Here is a 23416-nt window from a genome sequence, read left to right on the forward strand (position 1 = left end):
GGAAAAATCTGGCAGCACCGACCACCTGAACCTTTCTCCAGATGCTGTGTCAAAGCACAAAGAGACAGGGGGAAGCTTAGCGAACCTTGACAAGCCAGACTTGTGGAAAAGATGGGTTTTGCCCCAGCCATGGGGAAGCCTCGTAATAAGAGAAATCAAAGTGAAGTGCTTGTCTCGGTCACTTGGTCTGACCTTCGTGTTGCTGGTTAAGTACACAGAACTGGATGGATTTTTTTTAAGAGGTGCGAAATTTTCCAGATGGGAATCAAGAGACCCAGCTTTGTGGTTGTTAGAAGCTACAAAGAAGGGAAAAAATGCCATTTTTTGACCCATGTGTTTACCTAGGACACGTGCCAAAATTTACCTCTGATGTTGGGCACTCAAAATCCCGTTCTTAAGGCCTCAGCAGATCTATGCTAATGTGAAAGCGAGAAGATATTTCCTGGTTCTGCAAAGCAATTCCTCCAAAGTATTTCGTAAAATATTTTTTATAACATAAAAGCTTATTAATAACTCACAGATGGCACCTTTCCCACTCAGTCTGCCAGGTCCCGACTTCAGATTTGCAGAGGCAGAACCAAGAAAAGGCAACAGAAGTTAATTACACTTTATTGAAACCATGTTGTAGTGGAGAACTCAGGTTTACTCTGGAACTATTTTATTTATTGCTTCCTAATAGCAAGTATTCCACTCAGGGGGAAGTGTTGGTGGTGGGCACTGAGTCTGCACTAGACGGGTTGGATTTATTCCCCCTTTCACATCACACCTGGTTTGTTTTCCTCTCCTAGTGCAGGAAACACACCACTCAATCCAAACTTCCTCTTACAATTAAAAAAAAAAAATAAAGCATCCATGTACAGTCTCATGCCAGAACACCAGCAGACGGTGCGTTTGCAACGTTACACGTTTCTGGTGGTCAGAAGCCTTACCGGGATCTGCTGGATCTCTCCCGTGTTGGTGATGATCTGCTGCATGACTTGCATGGTCTGCCCGGTCCCGCTCTGCGCCTGCTGGGTCTGTCCTTGCGGCTGGGCCTGCACGATCTGCACCTGCTGGCCTTCTCCCACCTGCATCGTCACAGGGGTGGTCTGCGTTCAGAACAGCGGGTAAGGGCCGAGCAAGGACCCGACACAGGCCAACAGGATGCCAAAAGCGACAGGCAGGCTGCTCCCGAGACCCACCGTTATCTCCTGGTGCTTAAAGTGCCTTGGAGAGAAACCAGGACCTGCGTGATCCTCGTTATTAACATCTCTGAACACCTGGCCTGCTCCCGCACGCTTATCTTTACGGCGCTGCTGTGAAGCAGGAAGCTGATTTTCTGATTTTACAGATAGGTAACTGTGCCAACAAGAGGCACGGAGACACGCCACATGTATTCAAGAAAATGCCTGCCAGTAAGGGCTCAAACTGAGACTTCAGAGCTCTGAAGATGGCAGTGGGCTGGTAACTGGAACCTGCTTCCTACAAAAGCAAAAGGTGCCACACCAGCCTCACCAACACACCACGATTGCCAGATAAAAGGAAAAAAAAAAAATAAGAAAAGCAGAGCAGGCCCCGTTTCTCTATCAATGTCAACACTGTGCCTCTTAAAGCATCTCTTCATTGTTTTCTCAAATCATTTTCCTAACCTCAGTATGCTATTAATAAAGGTGAGGAGTGGAAAGAAAAAACACACACAGTGAGAGTCACATGATTGACAGTGGACAAACACAGCCTCAAACTTATTCCAGCTTCACTTGCATGGGGAAAAAAAGAATTCATCCTACGGCTGCCACTGCTTGCTCTTGACTAAAGGTTTCAGTGGCTGCACTGAGCTGCAAAGCCCCCAAACCCTGCTCAGCACTCACCTGCCCCTGCTGCGGCTGCGCGATGATGATCTGCCCGGGCTGGATGGTGGTCGTGGACGTCGTGGTCTGCTGCCCTTGCTGCTGCCCCTGAACCTGCACTGCAGCAGGCTGCTGGGCGAGCGTGAAGTAATACTGGACGGGCTCGGCTGGGGTCACAGCCTGACGCACCTCCTCCTGCAGCACAGGGAAAAGGTAGGTGAACGGGGAGGGAACAGAGCCACAGAGATTGCCCACCCCACCTCCCATAAGCATACTCCATGGGAAACCATGATCAACCCCTCATCCCTAACAGTTTAACTCAAGTAACCCTGAGACGACAAATCCAAACCGGCTTTCCTGATTTATTCAGCTATATGGAAATCAAAACCATCTCCAATATCTTACGTCTAATCACGCAGTCACCAATTTCATTATGAGAAGCGAATGTATAAAATTACCAGAGCTGAAAACCACGCAACTCCTCATCAGTAAATTCCATCATCGCCTGTTATCTCAGCACTGAATGAATTGCAAATGCACCGGGAAGACTCACAGAGCCTCAGCTGTCAGCAAAACCCTCTTCTTAGCCCACACGTCCAACACAAATCTTAATCTAGCTCTGATGATAAGCCCCTCGGAATAGAAGGCACGCACTTGATGTATGCTGTAGTGCCTTTATTTATTTATTTAAACCCAGCTTTTCCAGATCCGTAACGACTTCATCTTGCACCATGGCTCTTGGCAGCCTGATTCCGCTGCTAGCAGGAATCTCTCAAGAGCGTGAAGAAAAAGCCTCTGCTCTAGCTCACGGACTGAAGCACAGGCTGCAACATGGATGTTTTGCTTTATCTAAGGACATCTTTGGGAAAGAAAAACCCCTTACGATTAACAATATCTTAAGCAGGGAATTTTAGGCAAGATTTGGAGCGATTATTAAGCGGCAAGCAGTTAATGCTGAAGACTCCAAACCCTCAGGCTCCCCGGAGGAGCAGTCAGGTCTGCACCTCGCAGAGGATGCGGCTCACCAGCTGTTCACTCCATGGCAGAAGGCGTAAACAATCCTCTCCCAGCCACCTCGAGTTCACAGCTGAGAGTGTAGGATGTTTACACGTGCTACAACATGGTAGGCTCCAGGCTGCACGAGTCCCTTCCGCTCCCCTGCATTAGCAGCAGGTTGCTCGTGGCTTACCTTCAGCATCCCCAGCTGGATGGAAAAAGAAGAATTTGTGTTAAAACAGAACTGGTGAACGCTGCCTAATGGGCACCAGGCTTGAGTAAGAGAGCCTTTTCCCCCAGATGCTAGCCTTTGGGAGGGACAGCAGCTAAACAATTGGGAGATTTCTCAACAGCCTACCAGAAGATCACGCCCCAAAGGTTAAGCTGTTCACAGTTGGCTGTAACCAAGGAGCGACTTCGGAGCGGGGCTCTCAGAGCAAACATCGGTGCTGCCCCACAGCACCGCCAGCCACCAAACACGTGCAGGACTTCCTACACACGGCAGTTCACCGATTAATTCCCTCTCGCTTCATCCAATCCTCTAGGGAAGGGATTAATAACAAATTTAAAATATACATTCGACAGGACACGTCTCCAGCTCACCATAACCCTGCACGCCCAGGAGAGCTGTCGCTGTTTCTGTGAAGCCCAGGCCTTGGGCACGCTATTTCTAGAGCACTCCAATCCTCAGTTCCTACCCAAAACCTCAATTAAGGTTTTCCAGGTTAAAGGTGCCTTTGCTAGACACCCAAGTGACTCTAAATCCCCATCTGCTCGCAGTAGGTTATATCGCATGGCTTGCCATCCTTTATTTTCAGGCCATAGCTTTAGTTACCAGAGCAACATAACAGTCACGGCTTCATTCCCAGCTCCTCCACGTAACCAACACTAACTTGTCAAACAGTCTTTTCCGTGGTAGAGATAAAATACAGATTGCACCCCCAGCCAAAAAGCGCAGGCTGTCAGCCTACAGGCAGCTCCTTTTCAACGCTGTTGAATCAGAGGAATATTTTCCACTGTAGAGTCCTGACCTGGGCTGTTATCAGGCAGCTATTTCTCCAAACTTCTCTTGCTGCTAGAAGTCTTTTTAATGATTCAGCAGTGTTCAGAAAGAGTGAATATTTCATCTCCAAGGCCTATTTCGGTCCAAACCTGACGGGGTCCCGCTGCTGATGCTGTGCAATCCTACAGACAGTTCTGGTGTGACGCATCACGACAAGTGAACCTAGCAACTTGCACGCATCCAACACATGCTACTAAAATACTTCACGCATTAATTTGGTTACAAATCACGAGGGGTTTCTTCTTGCTGTAAATCACAAGGCTCCAGGCAAGGGAAAATATGGGCAATGTTCTCCCTCCCCAACACCGAGTACTCAAATATAAATATATATAAAAAAAAATATATATATATAGCACTACATCGTAGAATAACTGAACGAGGCACTAAAAGAACTGAATTTGCACTGCCAGAACTCTCCTGCCTTACCTCAGACTGCAACCTGAACCAAACTGAAATGGGGGTTCCCTTTCCCCCCAGTTAGCACAACATTGAGAGCAGCTGCTGCTTTGTCTTTTTATTTAATACTGAACTGATGATCTTTGAATAAGTCATCTCTCCTGTACTACTGCAGGGATAAAGCAGGGAACTTGTGATGACGAGCAGAAGGAGCCGTGCCATGCTCCCATACAAGATGTTCGCCCTGTGTATGGACTACAGAGCTCCCAGCACACCAGTAACGAAGTCTTGAGATATTACTAATTGTAACCACAGCTGATTGCAGCACTGGGATGGACACTCCTGCACATACCGTGACGTGGGAAGGCGTTTTCTTCACTTACTAGAAAGTCACAGTGCTTCTGGAAATCAGAACCCAAGGTTAACTCAACTCGGGATGTCACCAAAAAGGATGAAGTGCGGATTTCCTCCCTTTGGTGGTCACGGCAGTAGAACCATGAGGATTTCAAGACAAAAAGTAAAACCACCTCCAAAATCCGGATCTACAACGAGGCCACTGCCTCTGTGCTCAGAGCAGGTATCTTCTTGCATGCTGTCCTGATTTATATTGGAATCTTTTCTTTGACATCTCTCATATTCCAAGTAAAACACTTGCCAGCAAGTTGTTTTTACAGTATTCCAGCCTCTCCAGTAGCACCCATAAGAAAAGATATTTTAAGGATCATTTTGCACATTTCAAAGACTAAGGCACTGCAAACCTCCAAAAGTACCAGAAAAACAGCTGAAGAAAGCACATAAACTGTTATAAGCCACTGCAATCTGCTGTTCAGAGAAGAAACTGCTGCAGTCAAGCCCTGGGCAAGGATTCCAGGAGCTGCTGAGCAAGGTGCAGCCCTGCCCAAACCCTTCCCTAGAGGTGCACCAGCAGCAGGAAGCCCAGAAATTTTCTCAAGCAATGTGTAACGAGGAGAGACCAATAATCACTGGGCTGGTGAACTTGGAGCAGCAAAAAGAACAAGATTTTAAGCAAAGGAGATGAGTTCGCCTGGATCTGTTTCTCTGTGCATTTGAAGCAGCAAGACAGCTTCACCCCCACCTCGCTGCAATTTTGTCACCGTCTCAAACACGAGGGAAACAAGCGCTTTGTGGAGCACGAGCCTGTTAACTTTCAAAGGACATCTTGTGCTCAGATGACCGCAGCAGCCTGCCGCTGTAAACATCCGACTGAAAGCTCCTTCTAACACCTTACAGCTTCCAGTCAAGGATGTTTACAGTAGCAATGACTGCCCCAAAGGGTGCATAGCAGTAGCACCTCCTGCAAAGATGCCTGTTTCTTCCTTTCACAACACTCAAAAGGATGCAGACTCAGCACACTTTTAAGTTATTTTTTTTTAAAATGCTGGCAACATTTGTTTTCAGAGCTCTTTAGCAATGTTTTTGTTACTTAATTAAATCCCCAAGTTAAACTTCTGTAAATCTCTACGCAAACTATAAAAAAAAAAATAACCCAAAAACTGCTGTGAAGAAACCTGTGAAAAAGAGAGGCACAAACTTCATGTTTAAACCTGAGATTCTGGACTTCTTTATTAAGACTCTACCAATTAGAGAGTGAAGTCGCACCGAGGAAAGGACAGACAACAGGGCAACCACTTCTCTGTCTCACCTGCCGCTTTGGAGGCTTCAGTTCATCTCTGGGAACGATGTCGATGAGAAAGTCAAACTGATCAAACTTTGTAATCGCCATGGCAATGTCATTCCTCTAGAACAACAAAAAGAAAACCATTCTTCAGCTTTAGAAGTCAGTTTCGTCACTGAATAAATAAAGTCAAGGCTTTTTAATCAAAGGTGTTTAACAAACTCAGGTTTTTACAGTCATCTACTCAGCCACCAGGCCTAAACAGATTCTTCACAACAGCACTGATGTAATTCACTACAGAGGGCTCATGACAACAGTCACAAACCTTTTAGCACATTAAAAAAGGGGAATTGTTAAAAACAAAGAACTTTAAAAAGTCAAACAAAAACCCACTCCAAAGATCTGGGCAAAAACCTTTGCAAAAAGATGAAGATGACTGTTAGAAACTGCATTACTAAAAACATACGTAGAATACACGTTGGGGAAAGGAGGGAAAAAAAAGAATCACAGGATCATCTTATTCAGGGCTGGGGAATCCCAAGAGATGTTGCAAGAACAGGCTTCAGCATGTGGAAGGGCAAAATAGTTAAAAGAAAGCAGGAAGATAAAAACATACTTAGCAAACTGGCCAAACATGCATCAGAAAAAGGATGTGCAAGAGCCAATGAGCTTTTAAGAAAAACTGGCAAGGCAAATATCTTCTTGAAATTGCTATATACAATGTATATATAAACCTTTTCCTTTATATCTTAACCAAAAAAAAGAAAACAAAACATTAACATCAGGTCAAAACATTAAAAACCTGAACGAAGAGTCAGCCAGCAATAAGTCATCACTTAAATGTATTTGCTTAAGTTCTGAAACAACCCTAGGATAAAGACTGAATGTCTTGAAGGAAAAAAAAAAAAAAGGTACTGTCATTTAAAAATTTCTGCAAGCCACCTTAAAAAGTAGAGCTGATTCAAGAAGCTATTAAAAGCCTCATTTTCATTAGCTGAAGATAAATTTATAAAGCATGTATATGAACATGAGTTGAGACAAAGATGCCTACGCTGCCTAATGAGTGGGTAAGATTTAAAAGACTATCAATCCTCACATTTCAGGCTAGTTGACATTTCTAAACCTCATACTGTCTTGGCATTTAAGTGCCAAACAATCATCACGGAGAAAGCACAAGAGAGACATTTCTTTTGTTCTGCAGGCAGCATACATTATAAAAGTATCTTCACCAGGAAGAAAACTTTTATTGAACAGATGTCTCTCATATTTCATTCTCCATGCTGAGGATTGGGTTCAAGCCAATTTCCTTCGGAATAGACTCCCATAACTCAGACCTCTCCACTCCAAATTTTTTCCTAAATGCTTGATAAGAGAGCATGCATTCCTCCAGCTGCACTGTCCATGCGGAGAGCAGCTGTTCCAGGATGGCAGCTGCTGTGGGAGGCAAAGCTCTCAGAAAGAAAACCTGGGTCAATTAAAGGTCTTATACATTAGGATCAGGATTTAAGCACAATTCTGAAATAACAACTTGAAAGCTGTTAACAGGACGTGCCCGAGTTAACACTTGCTGCTTACAAAGCATCATGATATTGGTATGTGTACCAAATAACCCTTCCCACAGTAACTGCATTAAAGCCTGGATTAAGGAAGTTGCATTAGCCCAATTTAGGGAAGATTGAGTGGTTAGACACCCACTCAACAGCACAGCTTTGGACTGAAGCCAGAGTTGTCTGCTTGCCACCATGGCAATCTCTGCACCGGGGTGTGGGAGATGCAGCGTGGCCCTAAATTTCTCTCTCCTCTGATCTGAGGGCCTGGACTGACGGTTATTGCAGGGTCAGGTAGTTCTGATCAATATTTAAGACAAAGCACATGTCAAATTTTTCATAAAAGACCCTAGAGGGCTACAGTTTACTCCTGAACCACCAAGAATTGTCTCCCAGTCCAAAGGGAACAGTGATCTGTTGCAGAGGTGGGTGTTTTTGTTTTCATCTCTGCACGTTTATCAACCCAGACTAGCAGCCACAAGCTTACATTAGCAGAATCACTACTGAAAAACAAATCAGATGAAGTTCAACAGCTACAGACACCCCAAGTAATTAGAGCAGGCCACAATTAGCAGACAGCTGCAGCTCTGTGTGTTTTTCTTGTTGTCTGTTTGTTTTTAAGACCAGGTTAAGCAAAACGCATTTAAGTTACACGGGGCCCTGTGCTTTGTACCAAGGTTTGTGATGATAAACACAGGCACTAAAGTTACTGTCTACAAAACAAACCTCATATTATGGAAACAAGAAGTTGGAAACAGCCTACCAAGCAGATGAAGGCTAGGTAGGAGCAACTCTGTTACCTGCAGAGTCCTGCGTTTGTTGTCCTCTGTGTGTATCCACGCTCGCAGAGTCAATTCTGTTATGAATATCTGAGCTGCCTTGGCGAACAACACAGGAGCTTCAGCGCTGATCATCTGTAATTAAATTTACAGATTTTTTTTTTTTTTGAGGTTACCATCAATATTCTAATGCAGCAGAGCGGTAGTCAGGGTAACTTCATAACGTTACTCAAATCTGAACGGTTGCATTGTTTAACGGTGAAGCTTGGGGAATTTCCGTAACAGAAGATCTGCGGGGCTGACACTCCAAATAATTACCAGGCTGGAGTTAAACACGCTGTGAGGAGTACTGATCGTATACAGGCTGTCTTCCAAGCCTGTTTCATACGTGCCTAGTTAGACGTGAGCTCTGTATCGTGCTGGATTACGGTAGGCCAGCAACGTGCAGTTACAATTGGCATCAGCGCGTTCTTGGCTACGGGTAACAACCAGCACCTCCTCCTGGCACGTGAGGACAATTCTGAATGAGGGCAGAAGCTGAGCAGGACAGGCTGAGGGCTCGTTACAAAGCCTGGCTCCTATATTGATGTTACAAGTATAAAGTAAGTTGAAATAAATGGAGAAATTGCAAAGGAGGTTTGGAGCCACAAGCACCTCGCCAAATTACCAAATTCCTTAGCCTTAAGAAGTACCTAGCTCAAGTGCAGCACTTTCATTATGAGCTGGCTTGGCATTAGCGATGACTTCCTAGAACAGGCTGCTTCTTGTTAAATAATGCTTGAAGGAAGGCCAGAGACTTGATTTCCCCTTAAATCTCATCTTTCCCTTCATTATCAAAAAAAAACGACACTCATTTGGGCAAGGCAGCAACTCGGGACCTCAGCAGCTTGGGTTCATTCCAGTTACAGGCCGAATGAAGAGCTCCCTTGCACAGGAGGACAACACACACCTTTTTCCTGAATCCCTTTTAAACATTAAAGGTTGTCCTACGAGAAGGATGGTGTCACATTGAGAAAAACAATAAGAAACTGCAAACTGTTCTCTGCTCTCTTAGGAGAGACACATCTGACAGTTCTCCAGTTTAGAAAACTGGGAGGACAGGAGCAGTGCAAGCATCAACATCCCAGAGCTGATTCCTTCCTCTTTTCCTCTATTTTCATAAAATGCTGCCAAGTTTTAATCAGTCAACTCACATGTTGTCTTCATCAGTCACACGTCAAGGGTTCAGCTCAAATACTGGTATCAAACCCATGTTATCTACCTAAATTATTATTTGTTTTTCCGGAGAACTTTAAACAGCATATCACACATTTACGTGAGATCACATTAAACACCCTACAGCTTTGTGAAAGAGTTGAGAAAAATAAGGAGGAAACACGAGAAAAAAACAGTTAAGCACTAGAGAAAACAAACGAAGGAGAAAATGCCCAGAACGATGCAGTAAATTGCTGTTTAACAGAAGCAAGCACAATTGCAAAAGTCTTAAGCAAAGATCCCAAATGACTCCGCTCTCCCAGTTCAGTTTAATTACACCAGGCCAGCTGATACTGCATCCCAGGCAATTGCTCTATAATGTGCTTTAAAAATAACTACACACAGTAACAATAATGAGTAATGAATTGCAAGGAATTATCGCTACAACATCCACCAGAAGGGTCATAAACACCTAGGAAAAAAAGCCACGATTGTACCTTCACATCCTCATCTAGCTTCATTATCTTCTTAATACGAGCCAGGGGCAGTTCTTGAACTCTGAAGTCTTTCTGCAGAGAGATTCAGATTTGAGAGACTCTTTAGCGATACTTAACTGAAAACAAAAGAAAGAAATGTTAAAATAAATCGGTACTGTCCAAAACTGAACTGGCTAAAACTAGATAAAAATAACTTAGTTTCTTTGAGGGATGGCAGTTTCTCTGCAGATCCAAGCATTCTCATCTGTTTTTCTGTGTTTTATACTGGTACAGTTGTACTTCAATCTTCTGTCAGACACTTGCAGTTACAATTTCACCTCAAAGCTGAAGTCATTCTGCAGAACAGAATGTTTCTGATGTTATAAATAGAGGCAGAAATGGGTATTTGAAGCAACTAATTCAATTAGGTGTCTTAGGACCCAGAAAGCAATGGAATTTGCAAAAAGTCACTTGAGAAAACGAGGGCAAACAGGAGCTCTGTGGGGCCACAGGATGAAATCCTTTACTTGCACTTCACTGTTGTTCAACACAGGTTCTGGTGTCAAAAACCTCCGCAAGAGCCTTGTCCAAAAACCTCTTCCGTTCCCGTTTTCAGATGGATTTCTTGCAATTCTCCAGCAAAAAGAAGCGCTGACTCAAAATGGTGTAATGATGGTTTAAGAGACGGCGAGAGAGAGAGAGAGCTGTCACTGCAATCAATCATCCTGCTCAGCTGTGAGCACGAACCCGACGTGTGCAGCAACAGAGATGCCACCGAGCGTGGAAGGAGGCACCAACACCTCCCTCTGGGGGTGAGGGAAGCTGCTGAGCTTCACTACAAGCCTTGGTCTCCCCTCTCCGAAGATACAGAGGAATAAAAAATGCAGCTTTGCTAACAGGAGCCCCTTAAAAGAGGGATAAAGGCTACGTACCATCGTGTCAGGAATGCAGAATCCCTGCCCACAAAAGGGCTGCTCAAAAACATCTTTTCCCTTCTCTACAAGAATGTCAAAAGAAATAAAAGGAAACTCATTTCTCTGGGGAAGAAAGCACTGCGAGACATGTTAGTGAAACAAAAGAGGGGAAAAAATGCTGAAAATGCTGCTTTCTATTGAAACAAAATATGGAAGCTGTACATGGCCCAGCCAGCACTCCAGCAGGGGGTATTTTAGTTAAGTTATATATAAAAAATTATCTTATTTTAGGGCTGTGTGTGTCTGTATATATATAAATAAATAGAAAAGTCTGCCCTTGCTCTGGAAAGAAGTGTGAATGTGGCAGCAGCAGGGCCAGGGGGGTGTTTTGGAAGGACTTGGGGCAATGGGAGAAGAGAACAGCCAGGGCTGAGCCCGGTGCTTGAACTCACAGCGTGCTGAGGGTGGCACTTCCAACCAGTGACTGCCACATAAACAGCTTCAGGGGTTGCCAGGGCATGAAAAAATATCCCCGAGGTTTTCTGGAGTTTATTTTTTTTTAAAGCTCATTCCCTTTTAAAGAGCCCTGTGAGGTTTGGGCAAGCCTCAAAGAAAGATGAAGACCAAATTCCTAATTTGTAAGGCTCTTCATGGTGCTAAGCAGTTCACTTCCACGAGCAGCAGAGCTGCAAGCAGACACTTGCACTCCCAAGTGTGTTGCACAAGGTACGATGCTATTAAAATCATTAGAGAAAAGAGACGGTGAGAGAAATCGCAGAAATTTAAAGCTCCTTTATTCCTTTAAGGCTGACGGGCAAACGTCACATAAATCAAAATTAATACGCAAGTGCCATGCTGAAGGGAAGCATGACCACTACTGGCTACTGCCCAGCACAACAAACTTCAGGCACCGATTCTTCATCTTTTCTTTTTTCCAAATTAGGTCTCGATGTGTTCACAGGCCACTTCGAACTCACTGTGGAGCTGAAGTGCTGGTTTCAGCCTGGTCTCGTTTCCTATTTCTCCAAGATTAGGCTACAGTCCCTTTTGTCCTGCGGGGCAGAGAACAGGGACCTCTGGTTCGTTCCTATAAAGCAGCTCCCTTCTCTCCTCCCCTGAATTCCAGCTAGTGGTGGCACATGGCAAGTGCACAGAACCAGAGAGAGCTGTGAAAAGCAGGCAAGCAGAGCAGGCTTCTCCACCAGAGAGCTGCTCTGACCTCTACTACGCAGTACAAGCAGACGAGCTCCAAAGGTACTTACGTCCACAAACACGGGAGCCCTTTCAATAAGATGCACAAAAAATTTCAGGGTTTGATTACGCTGCTGTTATCCCTCTTCCTCGCCATCTCCCCTTCAGCATCCTCAGCTAATTTTTCAGGGGCTTACTACCTTGCGATGCAATAAATAGATTCATGCAGCAGTTAAAAATTAAGCTGCCCATCCTTGATAAGCTGCAGAATAAACCCCTTTCATGTGGAGATGAAGACAAACTACAGCTCTCGAACACCAGAATTCACTGCACTGAAAAGAGGAAAGTAATTAATTCTGGTTATGCATACAAAATTCTACATCTGTTTCTTTAATCAACTATCCGCACGCAGGCTGAAAAAAGCAGCTTATCTTCAAACTCCTTGATTGGGGTTTTCACTTTGAACAACCCATCTTCCACTGGAGCTCTTTTGTTTCCAGTCACATTACAAGCACGGCAGCGTGCTTTCAGGACCACAGTATCACAGTCATCTCTCAATCTCTCCTGAAAAGTCATTTTTATTATATGCCCTTGTTCTCAGGCACATCTCTTTTGGGGATGGGAAAAAAAAAAACAAAAGAGAAGCTACTGAATATTCTTATTCTCAGCCTATACCTGATTTTTTTTAATCAAATGCCTTTAAATTAATAAAGCAAGTGATGATGTGCTTGGCATTCAAGGGAGTTGCAAGACTTCAGGCTTGTCAAAGGAGGCTTGACTGAAAGAGGGCACGACGGCTACACACGGAAGCCTAAACCCAAAAATCCATTCACAAAATCCTAACTGGCTGCCAATAGCCAGATGTCTGAATCCATAACGGGGGTGGGGAGGATTAAGAGGTGTATTTTGGTAAGGATATCCTTACATGGAAGCAATGCTTGTCGCAGATTTTGTATTCCTGAGTTTGAACAGCCTGCTACAGCGTGAGGCATGGTCTCAAATCCCTTAACCTCCTGCTGGCAGCTCCCCTTATACCTGGATGTATTTTAAAATCTCTTCCTCTTTGCCCCCCAGACCATAATACCCATGCAAGAAGCTGCCAAGGTTATCATTTAGCCTGTTAAACGTTCAGTTAACCTTCTTCTTTCTTCCAGTGCCTGCCTCAGGTTCTGAGGGTTGTAGCAAACAGTCCAAAACCCGGCTGGACGACGATCAGCTCTTAGGGCCACCTCGCTGTGTGTGAACAGCCAACCCCGCGAGCAGCAGGAACACGTCCAAAAAGAGGCTAATCCTCCAGAAATAGCACAACTGGAGGAGACACTTACCACTGTGAGGTTGCGGATCTCCTCCATGACCCGTGGCCAGAAGGACTGGAGGCTTTGCTGGGCATCGCTGTTGCCAGCTGTACCGAAGCTGCCATCTGTGGACATGCTGGAAACTGGGAGGAAAAAAGAAAAATGGGAAAGGGTTAGTGCTGAGGGAAGGATGAGGGAGTCAAAGGCACGCAGATTCCCTCCGAATCCCAGGAACACAGAAAGGGGCCAGCCTGGCTCAGCGCCAGGAAAATTGGCAAAGATCTGCCAGTGCAGGTCACAGCAACGACGTGAGAGATACTCACAGCCTCCGCAAAGTGTTTTGATTTAATTTTATTTGGTTTTCCAAAGATTAAAAAAAGAACATATAGAAAAAAGAAAAGGAACTGAAGGCTGCTGATTCCTTCTTCCAGCTCTGCCTCTTCACAAGGAGTCACAGACCACGACCATGGCCAGCCACAGCTCGCACTGCAGTGCTCACCTGCCCTACAGTCAGTTCTTCTGCTGCTTGCTGCAGCCAACAACAGCGCGGGACACGGCACCAAACGCCCCTCAAGGTGAAGCCAGAGCATCAATGTCAGCCTGATATTACTTCTAAAAACTGTAATTTAATCAGTTATTCTGTGCCTGTTTGCAGGGTGTCCGGTTTGGTGGATTTGCACTGTTTTTAGCACACCGGCAGGATCCTGGCTCCAGCAAGATCCCCAAGGGGCAGCCGTGCCCAACACACACTTACACCCAGGACGGCCGAGGAGCAGAGCCCCAAGGGACAGGGCTGGCACCTCCCATGCACAGAGGCACTGTGCTGAATGCCAGCAGAGTCTACGAAGAGCTGCATTTTTCTTTAATTAACCTGGGGAGGATGACGAGGAGGAGCACGGATCGTGTTTGCAGTCTCAAGGCAAGAGTTCAAGACGGGGAGGACGGCAGGCAGGGCTCCGATGGAAATCAGCGACCTGAGGACTCCCCGACAACTATTTGCATGACAATCCTGCCCGCCCACAAACTGAGATAGTTCAAGTATTTATAAGAAAATACAGAGAGAGAAATAGTCTACTGACAATTTTAAATTGGCACTTGATTTCCCCCCCCTTGATCTGCGGTGTCAAATCCAGACAAAGAGGAGTTTAGGCAGATAAATAGAAGCTGATGCTTCAGATCTGCTCCACGCTGGCAATATTTCACCACCACCACCAGCCAGGGGCTTTGCTGCAACTGGAGATGCGATCCAGCCCGATGACAAGCCAAATCACTTCTCAAGGCTTTATTGAGAAATACAAATGACTTGCGTTCAACCCACTCAAACGCCGTGCCGGAATACAACGAGCTACAAAACCCTCAGAAGCAACAGTTCCTCGAACAACCTAGAGTTCAGAAATCCTCCTGATTAATCCAAAAAATTCCTATCTTTGAGGCAGACCCAGGTTTTTTTCTGATTTCAGAAGGCGAAGTGAACAGCCTCCTGCTTGCCCAAGGGACAGCTGAGCTTCAGGAGACTGCTGATGAGGATCGTCAGGAAATTGAGTGAGAGTTGTAGCAAGAGTCACCGACAGGGTGATTTTTTGGTAAACTTAAGAGAAAAAATAACTACAGACGCCAAAATAAAAGCCTGAACAGAAAAAGCCTGTTAAAGCTACTCAAAACTTTACTCCAGAAACAAGTCTGCAGCAGGACATAGATGTCACAGACATACACCCCGGGAAGGCGAGCATTTTGTTCCCAGACTCAGGAAAAAAGAAGCTGAAGGGTGAAATACAGAGGCCTGGCCCCAAAGGTGCTCACCGAGCCCATCAGCCAGCAACAGGCGGCAATTTGAGCTCTCCTGCTCATCGCAGCACATCACCTACAAGCATTAAACACAAGATCCTGGGGCAGCTCGCTTCAGAGGAGCACAAAGCAACCACGAAGACACCAAAGTCCCCCAAAATGGCTAAATCTGAAGGGAGAGGCTGAAAAGCAACGAGATGGAAATTTGGACAGATGCTTCGCTTCAACATCCTTCGATTACAGCCACAAATCAGAACAGAACGAGTATTTCTGAAAAACGCCGCTGCAAAAAAAGCCCCCCCCAAGGTTTTACCACCATTCAAATACAGAATCGCTGCTGAGGTTGCCTTAGGATCCCCCCAACCATCCCACGTTGTTTCTTTTTTGTTGGTTTTGCCCCCTGTGGCCTTACAATACGTTTACCAACCAAGCTCACGTTAACTAAGTAGTCAGATCCCAGCACCCCGTTAACTCGCTGCATCTTATGATGATTTTTTTGCAGATAAGCTTGGGGCATCATAGCCAACACCTGTATGGGATTGTCCCAGAACTGCCTTCCTGATGAACATCCACCCCTGCCTCATCTGAAGGCACCTTTGGAGAAAGCGAGGTGCTTTGTAAAACCCTCCAGCTCAACAGGTACCAATTTATTTCGCTGCTTTCAGCACACGCGACACCCTCAGGCCACAATCCTGGAATTCCAGTCCTAGATGAAGCGGCCCAGCTCCACCTCCCCGTTACGAGGTGGAAAACACTCAGGAGATAACACAAAACTGCCCTTACCATTCCGTGTACACCACAAGTCCTTCAGCATGGCACAGCCACGGTGATGCTGTCACTGCAGCGTCAGAACTAACACCATCACGCACAGGTAACAAATCACAAATAAAGCTAATGCTCAAACATGGGCCAAAATCATTCACCCCAAAGATAGGGGAACTCTTTTCCATTCCTGTAAGACACCTAAATATCCAAGGCAGCTTTTCAGGTAGCGGGACAAGGTCACGCTCACAAACCTACAAGGTTCTGAAGCCGCACTCTGGATGAAAACACAAACTTCCAAATTTCCAAAGCAAACCCAAGAGGCTTTCTGCAAAACCAACCCAATTTAAAATCCAAACGCTTCCTTCCAGCTCGCCATCACACGAAGCTGCTGCAATTCCTCAGTTTTATTTCAACCTTTCCCTCCTGCAGCATCACACACTGCTGGCACCCCAAATTGCTGCTCCTGGCTGCGGGGAGGATGATTCCAGGGCGCTGGACGAGGTGCACGTTTCTACATTTCCCTGGTGGTCAGGAGAGTTAAATCCCAGCCTAAATTACCTGCGGAGGGCACCGAGTGCTTCTCGCCTAAGGTCTTTAAGAGAAGGTTGCACAAACAAGTCAGGAAGGGCTCCGGTCGGGTTGGTCTTGCCTCGGGGCAGAAGCATGAACAGGATGACCTCTTCGGGTGTCTTCCAGCCCTTTCTTCTCGGAGCACTTAGCAGCGTGCATTTTATCTTCAAAGCACCGTTTGAACATTGCCTCCCCGATGCCTCCAACACGTTACTTCTGGTCTCATCCCTCCCAGGCACAGCGTTTGATTTCAGCCCAAAGGAGCTGCGAGGCCAAGGCGAGGGGGGCCTGGGTGGCCAGCTCCAACACACGGCCCCTTAACCGCAGCGGGGCCAAACCTGCTGGGGGCCACCCACTGCCCACCTGCCACCAGCAGCAGCACCGCTGGGATTTGGGGTTTTTGCTGCTGCCACCCCAGCACCTCGTGCTCCTCCCCGTGGGAGGCAGCAGGTGTGAGGAACCAACCTGATTTTGCTCATGCAGAGCAGAAATTGCCCTGATAACCTCTCTGACACTGAGTGCAATGTGGAATTACAGCCTGGATCTTGCAGAGAGCTGCACGAAGACAAAACCGAGCCCAAATCTCCTCCTGGACGTGGTGCTGCCTGGGCAGGCTTGGCAGGAACGAGAACTGCTGCTGCAAACCGCTTCGGGGACACAGGACGAGGGAATATCCTACAGCACCTGGAGAAAATGTGGTGAGCTCCGTACCTCAACGCAGCAGGCACACAATGGGATGAGAATCTCGGGCAGGTCATTGTCAGTTAGCTTTGCCCTTTCAGGAGAATAAAAATCCCAGGAATTGTACCCAATTTATAACACCCGAGGTTTCTATTTGCAGTGCACCGAGTGCCGAACAGCCCCGCTCAAAGCCCCCCGTCCAGCAGCAGTCCTCATTAAACCGCGCACAGAAAGGCTGAAGCCACGCGCAGACTATTTTTAATGCTGGGCAGGGTTTTGTGCCTGCACATAAATACACCCGAGGCTCGTAGGAGAAAGCCACGAGCAGGATGGCATGGCACAGAAACCACACTACAAATTGTGAGCCGGCCTCCAAGCCAAAAAGCCAGGCTGCGAAGATTAAACCACCACATAAAAACCAGCGCTGGACTGGTTTTCTTTTAAAAGTTAAAGCAAACAAAATAATCTGGATTGCTGTTTGCACTGGTTATTTTACTTTCCTTTCTTCTTTGACTGAAGGAGCACAAGGGTCACACTTGATATTTGGTATTTCAACAGTTAAACATTATTAAAGAGCTGCTGTTTGCAGCGCAGTTTTGGCAGGCATGGAGCAAGCAGCAAAGGGAGAAAATTCCCAGACAAATAATAACAAGTGTCTACGATGAACCCTGCTGGCTCTTCAGCTCCTAAATTAAGCAGCCAGCAGAAATGGAAAAGCTCTTTTAAGTGAGGAGCGTTCAAGTTCGGCGAGTCTGCTTCACACAACAAGGCAGGTGGCACACACAGGGACAAAGCTGCAGCTCGGGTACCTGGCTCCAGAGCCTCTGACCTCAAGGAACCCGGCACAAAATCGCCTTGCTGCCTCGTATGGTTGGAAGAATTTACAAGCCACGCACCTCACGATGCTTCTCTTGCTCCTGGGACATCTTTATTTGCTCCCCTTTATTTTGTAACCCAGTGCCTGCTTCCAGCTTTGGGGGGCTCCTGCTCGGTGTCCGCCAACAGCCGGACACCAAAGGCTCCCAAAAGCTGCTCTTGAGCAGCATTTTGGGTACTATCAGCGGGGTCTCACCTGGATTTTGGGGGAATTTGCTCGTATTTTAGGCAACTGAAGTTCTGATCGCATCACTCACACGTTTCTTCCACGGCTTGGCAGCACCAGGAGCACGCCCGGTGAGCGTGGATGGATCAGACAGCCCTGGAGCTTGCTGTTAAGCCGCAGTCCTGGAATATTCTGAATGATTTATAAAGAATTCTGCATGAAATTACGAGCTTCTGTGCAGCAAGCCCTCCTGAGTGCCCTCGCGTTTTCTCATCCCTTCAATACCCTCACAGCTTCGGTGGCTGAGGAAGCTGAACGGGGTGCTCACGGGGCAGCAGCTGGACCAGAGGGTGATCACTTGACACCGCAGCACACCTCGGGCAAGGTTATGCCACAAGTTGAGCATGTTTCTGTGCTCTTCTGCTGCATTTTTAGCCTCAGCCACCGCCGTGCTGCTGGAGAGGGAAGAGGGCAAGTCAGGAAGCACAATTAAAACCGCACCACGGCAGCTACAGCAGTGGATGCAACCTACAAAAGATGAATGACAAACGTGAGACGTTCACAGAAGCCTGGGATGGATTTAGAGCAGCGAGAGGCTGGGCCAGCTGTTAGCAGGCACATCTTCTGGGAACCTCGTTAGTCCTGGTAGAAAACGAAGTGAATGTATGGCTTTCAGGGGCTGTAGGGTCATTGGGATGCTCCGTGTTCCTATTTCCCTCTTTACTCGGTTTTATAACTTAAAATATCACAAGGCATGTTGCAAAATTAAAATAATTATCGATGTAGACACAGACACGAGATTTCTGCCACCCAGGATCTGCAAATCTGGCCCCAGTGAGCACAGCCCACAGCGCTCAGCGGGCAGACAGGATGGAGCAAGCAGGCCTGCTTGTTTTCACCCCATCCTGGGCTATAAACATGCAAATCTTTGGGGTCACCTTCAGTCAACGAAGGAGCCGACTCAAAGTGACCCACTTCCATCCACCAGGAAGTGACCGAACGCGACAGCAAGCCGGAGGCGGCGGAAGAAAATCCCCTGAATGAGAGCTCAGCACATAGAATTATTTTCTTTTTTTTTTTTTGAGAAGAAAAAAGACAAACACACAACAAAAAAAAACACTTCCTGGAGCTCCTGGGGAGCTCTGGCAGCGATCCTGAAGGTTGATCCTGCAGCCAGTGCCCCTCGTAGCAGTCACTACATTTTTTGAGACTAGGAGGCACACGGTAAATTGTCCTTTTTTTTAAACCAAAACGGTAAGGGAAGAGTTGAAGCGACCAATCAGGCAAATTTAATTCCCTTACGACACGGGCAGCCTGATGTGCCCTGGAATTAGGAAACTGCTTCGCGTGCCCACGCTGCTGGAAGGCAGATGTCACCACGATAGGAAACACAAGCCCCTGGCCTGATTAAAAACCAAATTAAGAAGGAACCGGGCTCTGGCTGAAGGGGCTGAGGGCACCACCTTCCTCCCACTTGCACACCAAATCCCTTTCCAAGCTTTGTGGCTTTCCTGCTGCTCCTCACCTCTGATGACCAGGCAGCACCTTCCCTTACACCTGGATGGCCTTTTGCAAGCTCTGGCACTGAAATAAGGTTAATATGGGCTGTAACGAGGACTTCTGCAGGATTTCTTATTTACATCAAGGCCTCCACACGTTCTCTCACCTTCTGCTACCCCTCGAAGGCAGGCAGCAGCTCAACGCACCCCAATTTCAAGGAAAAATGCCTTGAAACATCTCCAAACAATGAGCTCCATCCCCGCAGCACACCCTGCACCTCCGCCCGCTGCCCTGCTGAGGATCTGAGTGCTATTGGGGCGTCCTGGAGAACCCCCCCAGTGCTCCCAGTGCTTACTGGGACGGCTTCCACTCCACCCCTTCACTCTGCCCCTTCTCGGATCTGAAACCAGCACCAGGCACCGTGACAAGGGGACATTTCCTGCTGGTCTGAACTGGGATCGAGGCACTGAAACAACACCCGGAGGCTGCCACGGCTCAGGGACAGCTCCGGGTTGGGGCCAGCCCCGAGGGGCAGCCCCCTGCTCGCTCCTCTACTCACCCTACGGAAAGGTGCTGAGCAACGCCAGCACCTTCAGGTCCTAAAGCAGCAGTTTTAAGGCCAACAGGCAGCAGATTTGGGGCAGAAAAGGGCCAAACACAGGGCTGCGAGTACCTGCAGCATAGATTAGGATGGCAAAGACCCCCAGCACCCCCCAGCCCCGTGCCCCATCCCCCGGCATCAATCCCACCCCAATCCCACCTGCATCCACCCCCTGTGCCCCCGGTGCCCCGGTGCTCAGCCCCCGTTTCCCACCTTTATTTTTTAATTTTATTTATTATTTATTAATTCTGGGCCAAAGTGCCGCCAGCAAACTTTGTCCTTCCCCCCCCGGAGCCGTGCCGCCGGGCAGCCTCAAGGTCACCGGTGCTGCCGAGAGCCGGCCTGGAGCTGCCCCCTCCCGGCCCTCGGAGCCTCGGGGGGAGCTCGGGGGCTGCCGGTGAAGCCCCGGTGCCCACCGGCAGGGCCCGGGAGGGGGGTGTGGGGGGGGAGAGGAGCCGCTTTCCACCCCCCCCCCCCCGATCTGCGGCACCCGGTGACCTTCAGCGGGGGCTGCGGGCCCTATGGGGGGCACCCCCACCCCCCCATACCCCCCCCATACCGGGGGTGCTCCGGTTGGACCGGGGCCGGCTCCGTGAGGCCGGGCACTACCGGGGGAGCCCCCCCCACGTCCAAGCGGTGCCACCGGGGAAGGCGCTGCCCCCCCCCATCCCCTCCCCCATCCCCTCCCGTTACCGGGCGCGGCCCAGCCCCTCCCCCATCCCCCCCCGGGCCTCACCGGGGGCTCAGCCCCGGGCCCCGCTGCCCCCCCCCCAAGGCCTCAACCCCGCCGCCGCCGCCCCGTGTTGGCCTTACCGGGCCGCGGGAGGCTCAGGGCTCGGCCTCCGTGCTGGAAACGGCGGCGCTGAGGCGCGGGGGGTGGCGGCGGGGCCCGCCATGGCTTTGTCTTTCAGCTGACCCCTGCCCGCCGCCGCTCCGCGTCCCCGCCGCACCGGCGGCCGCCTGGCCCTTTAAGAGCAGCCGCTCAGCCTACCCTGCTGGGCCCGCCCAGCTCGCTCCCATTGGCTGAGAGCAGCGGGGGGAGCCGCGGCCCCGCGTTCCTATTGGCTGCCGGCGGCGGAGCAGCCCGGCCGCCCGCTTCCTGTTTGCAAGTTACCTTGAGAGGCGGCGCAGGGGTCAGAGCAGAGCCCGCCCGCGGCCCCTCGGCGCCGAGGCCACGCCCCCCGGCTCCCATTGGCCACCCAGCGCCCGGTCGGGCACGCGGAGGGGGCGGAGCGAGGCCGCCGATTGGTCCGCGCAGCTGTCGCTCAAGGGGGGTTGCTCCTCCCCCCCGCCCCTTCCAGCGGCGCGTCCTGGGGCGCGGGGTCAGGGCTGGGGGTGGGGGGGGAATAAAAATAAATAAAATAAAAAATAAAATAAAATGAAATAAATATAATAAATGGAACATAATGTATATAGATAGATGAAATATAATGTATTAAAATTGTAAAATATGAGTATAAGATATAAAAATAAAAGAAAATAAAATATAAAAGTTATGTTAAAAGAAACTAAAATATAAAAAATAAATAAAATAAAATAAAACAAATTAAAAGGTGATGCCCAGGCTGGTCCCTGCCTCACCAGGGCTGCCCCGCAGCCCCCCAGCAGCACACGGGCCCAGCCATGGGGACCAATACTACTGCTGGATTATAATTATTGCTATTATTATTGTTGTTTTGTTATTAATTATTATTATTATTTAATTTCTGGAATCACGGTGCACAGCTGAGCTCCGGCACTGCCCCAATCCCACGGCAAGCATCCCACCACGAGGCTACGGGGAGGCGATGGATCCCGCACCATCAGGGGCTGGCACCGGGCGTCACCGGGGTGCCACAAGAACCCCGCCACCGACCAGGGGTCACCTCCCGGGGGCACGAAGCCCTCGGGGAACCGGCCGGCACCGCAGGGCCAGAGCCCAGCTCAAGGTCACGCATCTGCCTAGGGGCTGGCTGCCCCCTTGGCCTCCCCCTTCCTCACTGGGGGCAAGCAGCTCGGCGCCCCGAGCTCCCCCAAATCCTCCCCGTGCTGTGCTGGGCAGCCCAAGGTCACGGGCAGCCGCCGGTGCCCCAAGCGAGGGCAGCACAAGCAGCGGGAGGCTGCCCGAGGGCGGCGGAGTTACACCGGGATGTATCCGAGCACCGCCAGGCCGGCACCGGGACACGGCAGGCGCGGGGGGGGGCTTCAACCGAGGAGAGGCAGCGCTGGGAGGGCGCCGGGACCCTCGCTCCTTTCCCCCGGGAGCACCGCGAGGCCTGGCAGGGCCCCGGAGGGAACGGGAAGGGAACGGGGCCGGACCCCGAGCAGCCCCCGCCCCGCTCCCGTCACCGGGGCCGCCCTCAGGCCCTGCCCGCGGCCTGCAGGCCCCTCACCCCCCCCCCCCACCACGTACCGGGAGGCCCCGGACCGTTACCGGGCTTCGGCCTCTCCCCCTTAGAGACCCCCCCAGAGGCTTCCGGGGTAGAAAAAGCCCCAAAAAGCCCCGGAAAGGGCCCAAAACACCGCGCCGCCCCCCTCTTGGTGCCTCCTCCCCCCCCCCCGCCCCTCCCGTTCCCCCCCCCCGCCGCCCCCAGCCCCGGCTTCCTGCCCCCTCCCGCCCCGCGCGCGCGCGCGCGCGCTCAGCAGCCAATCACCGCCCCGCTCCCCCGCGGCACCCAATCAGCGCCCGGCTCCCCTCTCCCGCCTCCACCCCCGCCGCCAGCCAATCAGCGGGCGCGGAGCGGCGCGGCGCGGCCAATCGGAACCCAGCAGCCCGGGGTGGGGGGCGGGGATGGAGGGGGAGGGGGGAGCCCCTGAGGGCCGCCCCCGCCCCGCGCCCCCTCCGCCGGCCGCCGCCGCCGCCTCCCCCCCGCCCCTCGGCCCCGCCACTCACCGGCCCCAACGAGCGCCGCGAAGCCTCCGCTCGGGCTGGGAGGAGCCCGCGCTGCCCCCCGCGCCCGGCTGGCAACGGGAGAGGACCCGGAGGGGAGGGGAAGGGGAGGAGGGAGGGGGGGGGGGCGGCGGGAGCCCGGCGAGCGCCCAGCGGCCGCGGACCAAGATGGCGGCGGCGCCGTGAGGCGGCTCGGGAGGGCGCCCCGCCCCTTCCCCCCTTGCGCCGGCGCAGCGCGCAGGCGCGTGACCCGCGCCGAGGTCTCGCGAGAGTTCGCGCTGAGGCGGCGG

The 23416-nt window shown here is 49.9% G+C and overlaps 1 protein-coding gene across 14 annotated transcripts in view; it reads right to left on the minus strand.

The window, feature by feature from the left end:
* NFYC (nuclear transcription factor Y subunit gamma) overlaps positions 1-23258 on the minus strand; it is a 28230-nt gene extending 4972 nt beyond the window's left edge. For 4 of the 14 annotated variants that reach the window (XM_084497124.1, XM_084497123.1, XM_084497131.1 and 1 more), the window contains exons 1-7: positions 23130-23258; positions 13344-13456; positions 9935-10006; positions 8265-8378; positions 5945-6040; positions 1848-2021; positions 930-1088 (exon numbers count right to left, since the gene is read on the minus strand). In XM_084497124.1, the coding sequence (XP_084353250.1) occupies positions 930-1088; positions 1848-2021; positions 5945-6040; positions 8265-8378; positions 9935-10006; positions 13344-13448 (720 nt within the window). In that variant the 5' untranslated portion in view covers positions 13449-13456; positions 23130-23258. Of the gene's footprint in view, positions 1-929; positions 1089-1847; positions 2022-5944; positions 6041-8264; positions 8379-9934; positions 10051-13343; positions 13457-21070; positions 21220-21371; positions 21436-22649; positions 22778-23129 lie in introns of those variants that run through there. The other 10 variants (XM_084497126.1, XM_084497125.1, XM_084497133.1 and 7 more) reach the window with 8 other exon arrangements.
* Positions 23259-23416: the final 158 nt, after the last annotated feature.

The sequence above is a fragment of the Aythya ferina genome, assembly GCF_964211825.1.
Source record: "Aythya ferina genome assembly, chromosome: 24".
Lineage (NCBI taxonomy): Eukaryota > Metazoa > Chordata > Aves > Anseriformes > Anatidae > Aythya > Aythya ferina.